Here is a 6,896-nt window from a genome sequence, read left to right as displayed (position 1 = left end):
GTTGCGCCGGGAGCAGCGGAACGTTGGCGCGCAGGCCCGGCCGGGGGCGGGAATCCCGGGACGCCCGCGGATCGCCGCGGCCCGGAGCGGGGTCGGGTCCCGCGTGGAACTCGGCATGGGCTCGGCGTCTGGGTTCGGCCGTCCTGATCCCTTCCCGCCTTCCCGCCGCAGACTCGGTGGAGGCAAGGCCTGCGTAGTTGAGGGCGCGGTCTGCACACACGACTTGGTGCGAGTCCCGACTGCACCGCCTGTGCGGGCTGCGCGTAGCTGCCCTCTTACTTAACCTCCCTGAGGCCGTTTCCCCTATGGGGGGTGGAGACACTGCAGTAGCTGCCCGTTAAGGTTGCCGTGTGGGTGAGTTCAGGCGCTGGACTCGGTTCCTGCTACAAGTAACCCTCAATAAATGGCAGCTATTGCTGTTCTTTGAGCGTGTACTGTGCGCCAGGAGCTCCTGAGCTTCTCCCTGACCTGCAGCGTTCCGAGTTAAGACAAAGCTAGTAAGATCTCTCCAGGAACCGGAAATGGTCCCACTGTCATCAGACAGCTTCTCGGATGTATGGTCTCACACAGGCCCAGTGTCTGCGCCAGACGCGTTGGTGTGGGCGTGCACACACATGCTAGAGTAAATAAAATAAACTCGACGGTGATTGAGCCCCCAAACCAGAGACCCTGCACTGTGGGAGATGCAGGCGGGGGACAGGGGTCATTTTGAGTCCTCTCTTCTTCCCTTACTCCCATGGCATTTCATTGCCAGGCTTTTATGTGACACTTTCACACGGTTTGATCATCTTCACCAGAATCTTTTGTCCTTTGGTGAGGCTTAGTAGGAACTGATAATTTGTGCTCATATTTACAGCTGAGGAAATAAGGACTCAAGGAGTGCGAACTGGCCAAGGTTACTCCTGGTCACCAGCACCACTTCAGTCCCTGCTGTACTCTCAGAGCTGAGCCTTGCCACTCCCCCAGGATGAGCTCAGCTGGTCATCATGTTTCCTCATGAATGGGGCCAAAGAAGTTTGGTCAGGGTGCCCCCCTGGTAACAGAACCACTGCTATCTGTTAACTTCAAGCCTCCCTGCCTGACTCCTTGTCTTAACCATCCTTTGGGACCAGTGCAAATACCCTGGTCTTTGAGAAGAGAGAGAAGATGGGTCCTGTTTCCTAAGCCATAGACAGATTGGAGATTGGGTCAGAGTCAAGAATACTGGGCTTCAAATCTTGTTTAACCACCAGGGTGCTGGGAAGGCCCTCTTACTCTGGGCCCCAGTTTGCCCATCTGAAACATGGGGTATAGGGACTCTTGCTTGTCCTTGAGGCTGGGAGGAGCTCTCATCTTAACAAAAAATAATAATAAAAGTCAAGAAATCCTTTGTGATCGAGTATATGAATGGAAAGGTCATGGGTGCAGGTAAGTATGAGGTGATTAGAGCACCTAGAGGGTAAAGCAGGGAAAATGCCCTTCTTTCAAGAGAGCTTTGGCCACTCGTCTTCACATATCTTTTGACTTCTCTCCAGAGGCCTGCAGGTCTGGAGGGAGAGGACTTTGTAGAGTTGGGGGCATGGTGCAAAAGAGTCTTTAGGACTTCAGAATGAATGGGAGTCAGTAAGGATTCACTGAAGTGAGAGGAGGACACTAAATGTGGGAGTTGGTAGTGCCAGGATGAGCTGGCCAGTGCCAGGTGTTGCCCAATGGGATACCCTGCCCGCAGCCCATCCCCAAGCATTCCGGGATTCCAGCTCTATCTCTTTATTTTCTCGGCTTCTCTTGGGCCATCTTGGCTGTCATGATCTTAAAGGGCACCTCCTAAAGACCATATCAGGGACTTCCACAGCAGAAGTACACAGCATGATAAGACTCAGCGTTGCTGTGTCCATGTGCTGGCAGAAGTTGGATGGCTCAGTCGGGCAAGGGCAGGTAGGGGCGGGGGTCTCCAGGGAAAGGCAGGGCAGGCACCCGGTTGTGGTGGGCGATGAGGAAGATGCCAGCAGTGCCGCAGACAAAGAGTGAGAGCATGGCCAGGAAGCAGACACGGTCCAGCACGCGGCCCACCAGGAACCACTCCTCGTTCCCCTAAGGTGGAGGGACCAAGCCTGCCTTGGAGCCCTCTCCCGTCCTCAGCTTTCATGCTCCCATGCTCTACTTCCTTGGGCCCTTCTTACCTACACCCAGGCCCCAACCTGGCTATTTCCATGGCCCCCTAACCCTCAGCTCTCACCCCAGCTTCCCACTCCACTTTTCCATCCCACGACCCTACCCTGACACCGCCTACTCATCTTACCCCCATTCCAGGTTCAAGCCCCTCATCTGTGGGTCCTCGCCCCCACCCTGCCCCCAACCAGCTTACACTGTCAAAGTGGCTCTGCTGGTGCCGGGCGTGGGCGATGAGATTGCAGGCTTCCACACAGGCCTGGATGGCTGGGGCGGCCTGCTTCAGACTGCCGCAGAGCTCCTGGCTCTGCCCTGGCTCCGGACCTTTCTCTGATGAGGAGAGTGGGTAACATCTGAGAGTAGGATGGAGGAGAAGCATGCAGAGAAAGCCTCTCTGAGGGAGCCCCAGCCCCTCTCCCCCATCTGCATGTGCCTTGGGCTTTGGCCCACATAGCCCCGCTATGCCTCACCTAGTTTCTCCAGCACTGCCCTCACCAGCCCATTCCGCTGCCGGAAGAGGAGTTCACTGCGAGGCAGGCGGAGGGCCACCTCCTCCCCAGCTGTGATTGACCACCCTGAGGAGCCATTCTGTAGCGGGGACCGGGTGTCCTGCACAGCTTCTGGGGCCAGTGGACGGACGTGCATCCGCAGCAGCTGGGGCAGGAGCCGCAGGAACACCTGGGGGCAGAGGAGACCCAACGTTTGGGCAGCAGGGCCGGGCCTCTGGAAAGCCGGGCCCCTGCGGGCAGCAGGTTAGGAACAGAAACTTGGACCTGGGTACAGCCGAGCTGTTCTGTGCCAGACACTGAGCCTGGGCGCCTAAACTTTTGTGCACGTCGGAATCACCAGAACACCTGTTACAAACACAGATTCTTGGTACTCGTCCCTGCTGTTCCAGTCCAGGATCTGTTGGGGTGGGCCTGGGACCCTGCATTTGTAAAAAGGGTCCCAGCTGACTAATGCAGGTCGGCTGAAGGTCACCTATACCCTGGAACTGGACTGCCAGGGCTAAGTCCTGGCTCCTCCACTTTCTAGCTTTGAGACTGGGCAAGCCACACCTCACTGTGCCTCAATTTTCTCATCTGCAGAGTGGGGATGATGATGATACCCACCTGGCAGGCTTTTCATAAGATTTAAAAAGTCTGTAGCATTAAGCACTTAGCACGGTGCTTGGCACATAGCAAGCACTCACTATTACTAATGGGTTTGGCAAACGTGTCAAGAGACACCGCAGAGCAGGTCTGCTGCCGAATGTGACAGGTGAGGACACGTGTAGACACGGGCAGGCAGGAGGCCCGTGGGAGTGGCCTGGGGCCTTGCCTTGCGGACTCTGCGGGCCATGGAGTGCGTGTGTGGGGACCGCAGGGACACGTTGAGCACGACCACAGCATTCACGACGATGAGGATGGTCACTGCCAGGAGGAAGGTCAGGTACCTGTGGCGTGGGGATGCAGGGCTGGCATCGTGGGCGGGGAGGGGGGGGCGCGGCGGGCAGGTGCCGTGAGCCCCAGTGAGCCCCAGGCCTTACTTGCTGATGAGCGGCACCGCCTGGGAGGTCTCGGGCACCTTTCTGGCCACGAGGAAGAGGAAGACGGTCTGGGCCAGCAGCACGTTGATGGCGACAGTGCACTTCTGGCCGCCCGCTGCCCGTGACGAGAGCGTGCTTGGTGCAGGCCTCGACCCCCCTGCCGTGGGGCACAGCCCCTTCCGCAGAGGAGCCCCTGCGCCCGACGAGGCGCCCACAGCCCCTGGTCCCGCAGGGCGCCCCCCGCTCCCCACCCCCGGTGGTCCCTATGCCGCCACCGCACAGGCTTGGTTCCTCTCCCCGGGCCCCCGATACCCTTGGCAGGAAGGAAGTAGATGAGGACGGCCACGGAGGAGATGAGGACACAGGGGGCGATGATGTTGATGACGTAGAAGAGGGGCTTGCGCTGGATGAGCAGGTAGAACACCACCTTCTGGCGGCCCGGGCCCTCGGGCGGCGCCGCAGCGTCCAGCAGCCGCTTGGCGGGCCGGTGCCGGATCGCCCACTCCCCGTTCTCTGCGGGCCGCCCGGGGCACGCGGCCGTCGGGGCAGAGACGGTGGGATGGGAGATCAGATACTTGAATCTCACTCCCCCCCACCACTGACATCGTCAGGGCCCTTCCAGAGACATATTTAATGGCTTCCTGGAGTTCTCATCCTGAATGCCAGGGGATGGGCTGTGCCCGTGTCTGCCTCGGCCCCTGCAGCCGGCGGGGAGGGGCTCACCCGTGAAGGCCTCTGGGTCGATGAAAATCCACTCGATGGTCCGACCGCCCTCCTGACTCAGCTGCAGATCAATCTCGTTGGTGCTGTAGGTCTGGGACCTGGGGCCAGAGGGGAGCAGGAGAAATCCGGCGTGTGTGGACAGCCCATGACCTCGACGGTTATCTAGGGCCACTGCAGCATCTTGCCTCAAAGAGTACAGACCAAGCTTCCAAGCTGTGCCCAGACCACTGGCGGTGAGAGGAGGAAGGGACCTGGCTGCTCCTTGCTGCCTGGCAGGAGGGGCCACCAAGTAGAATGCAGAGAATAAATTCCTCTCAAAGCCTCGGGTCTGCTTCTGAGAGGGGTCCCCCTGCCAGTGGGAGAACCTTACGCAGGCCCCCTTCACATCTATGGGTGAGAAGGCTGACTCAGCCCCCCATGCAGGCCCTGGACCCCCGAGTTCCTCTGGGTGGGCCCACAGTGTGCAACGGTTTTGCATGTGGCCTGCGTGTTGTGTGCCTGTGTATGTCTTCTCAGCCACCCAACCCAGGCATTAATTTTGTCTCTTGTGGCACAGGCAGGGAAACTGAGGCAGGGAGGGAGGAGGGGTGAGGGCACTGGGCATCTTCAGGCATCTGCCTGCAGGAGGCCCCTCGCCCCAACTGGCTTGGATCCTCTTCCAGGAGCTCCCTGCACCCTCCCATGCATGCTCACCCCATACCTGTGCTGCCTCCCTCTTCCCACCCCCCTCAAAAAAGACCTCACTGGAAGACCAGAGAGCAGTTCTGCCAGTCGAAGGGGAAGTAGGTGACGGAGATGGGGCAGGAGGAGCGGAAGATGGCAGGTGGCAGCCAGTAGACACAGCCGTCAGGGGACACGAGCACGTTGCAGTAGAGGGCCACCTCGAACACACCGTCCACGCTGCGTGCACAGGCCAGGCCAGGAGCTGTGGGCTCAGATCCTCCCCCCACTGCCCCAGGTGGGACCCTGCACCCCCAAACCAGCCCTCTGCTCTCAGCCTGCTGTGGTTGGGTGACCCCGGGCAGCACCCCCGCCCAGGGCCATCCCCACTCCAGTCAGGCTCCAGCTGTCCTCAGTGCCACGACTAGCCGCAAAGGTGACGGCAGCAGCTGACATCAGGTAAGCTCTCGCAATTGGCCAAACCCAGATCCCTGTCGCGCCGGGCTGGCTGAACCCTGACAGCCATTCTAGGGAAGTTACCTTATCCCCAGCGTGTGGGAGGAGGGCAGCCTCAGAGCAAAGGGAACCTGCCCAGCTGGCCCAGCCCAGGGACCCTGAGGTCTAAAATCAGGCCTGCAGCCCTGGGGTCAGAGGTCACACCCAGCCCCACCCCAGTACCTACAGGGGGCATTTCCCAGAGCCCCCCGGTTCTGCAGGGGCCCTGACACTGTGTCCCCCACCCCCACCTCACCCCCCTCACTTGTTCTCCAGGACGATGTCCGGCCGCCACACCATGGTAGACGGCACCCTCAGCACCCACAGGCCTTCGTAGTCTTGGGGGTCCCAGCGCAGGCGATAGTCGCACCACTGCTGCAGGGGGTAAGCGGGGGGCTTACCAGGCCTCTGCTCTCTACTGTCCCCGCGCCCCCTGGGAAGGGGGGTCCAGCCCGGAAGGGCCCGTGGAGGCAGGGAGGGGGCAGCCAGCTGGACCCAGGCCTGGGGGCCCTGATAGAGGGGCTGAGGGCGGCAGGGTGGCCTCTTACCATCTCTATCCAGACGTTAGTGGTGAGGGCCTCCTCTCGCTCATTCTGGGGGTGCACAACAGAGAGCTGAGCCCCCGCCACTGCTCACCTCCTGATGCCCAGCTCCCGGCCCTGATGGGAGCTCCCTGCCCCCACCCCCTGCCTCTCCCCTGCAGGGCCCAGGGGCCCGGGCGCCGCCACCCACTCCCTGCCCCACCAGGCCTGCACTCACCAGGGAGATGAGGTTGGTGAGGGTGAGCTTCAAGCTGACGTTGACCACGTCCTCGTCGCGCTCGGCCGGCCGCAGGTGCGGGTCGTAGCTGCGCATCAGGTCCGCCAGCAGCCGCTCCTCCTGGCTCCGGCCCTGGGCGCCTGCGAGAGGGGCGTGAGCCTGGGCAGGGGCGCGGAGGAGAGGGGAGGGGGTGGCCTCGGAAGGAGCTGGGGGTGGGAGGGCCGGCCTAGGAGCCCACCCCTTTGCCCCTGAGGCCTTGGGCCCAGGCTCCGGACCTCCCCCAGACCCCTGATCCCCAGGTTCCGGGGTCCACACCCAGGCAGGCAGCCAGCAGCAGCAGGAGCAGCAGTGGCCCCTGGTCCCCACTCATGGTGCCTCGGCTCTCCGCAGCCACAGGGGTGGGGCGGGTGGGTACCGGCCCTGGGGCTCGGGTGACACCTCCACTCCCACCCCCGCCGCCTGGCCCGGCCCCACCAGCTGTCTGACCACAGCCTGGTCAGCTGTCCCAGGGTGGACACAATGCTGGGCTCAGGTTACCTGGGCTGGGGAGGGGAAAGAGGGGCCCTGGCTGCCCCCCTCAGAG

The 6,896-nt window shown here is 61.6% G+C and overlaps 1 protein-coding gene across 1 annotated transcript; it reads right to left on the bottom strand.

Annotated features, from left to right (window-relative positions):
• Positions 1-1,759: 1,759 nt before the first annotated feature.
• Positions 1,760-6,683, bottom strand: CHRNG (cholinergic receptor nicotinic gamma subunit). Its single transcript, XM_077152063.1, has 12 exons — positions 6,629-6,683; positions 6,314-6,453; positions 6,103-6,147; positions 5,820-5,929; positions 5,144-5,299; positions 4,400-4,497; positions 3,989-4,189; positions 3,677-3,791; positions 3,469-3,583; positions 2,619-2,826; positions 2,345-2,478; positions 1,760-2,070 (listed from the first exon to the last, which is right to left on the bottom strand). The coding sequence occupies exons 1-12, from the start codon at positions 6,681-6,683 to the stop codon at positions 1,897-1,899; spliced, it is 1,551 nt and encodes a 516-aa protein (XP_077008178.1). The 3' UTR covers positions 1,760-1,896.
• Positions 6,684-6,896: the final 213 nt, after the last annotated feature.

The sequence above is a fragment of the Tamandua tetradactyla genome, chromosome 3 (assembly GCF_023851605.1).
Source record: "Tamandua tetradactyla isolate mTamTet1 chromosome 3, mTamTet1.pri, whole genome shotgun sequence".
Lineage (NCBI taxonomy): Eukaryota > Metazoa > Chordata > Mammalia > Pilosa > Myrmecophagidae > Tamandua > Tamandua tetradactyla.
Note: the sequence above shows the minus strand (reverse complement) of the source record. Positions and strands in the feature narration are given on the sequence as shown.

Bases quoted from the DNA above. Each gene is read 5' to 3' on its own strand.
- CHRNG (XM_077152063.1), bottom strand. From the start codon at position 6,683: ATGAGTGGGGACCAGGGGCCACTGCTGCTCCTGCTGCTGCTGGCTGCC. The intron at 6,148-6,313 runs GTGAGTGCAGGC...GTGCACCCCCAG, and splicing joins TCACCAACCTCATCTCCCTG to AATGAGCGAGAGGAGGCCCT. The intron at 5,300-5,819 runs GTGAGGGGGGTG...CTGTGCACGCAG, and splicing joins GACATCGTCCTGGAGAACAA to CGTGGACGGTGTGTTCGAGG.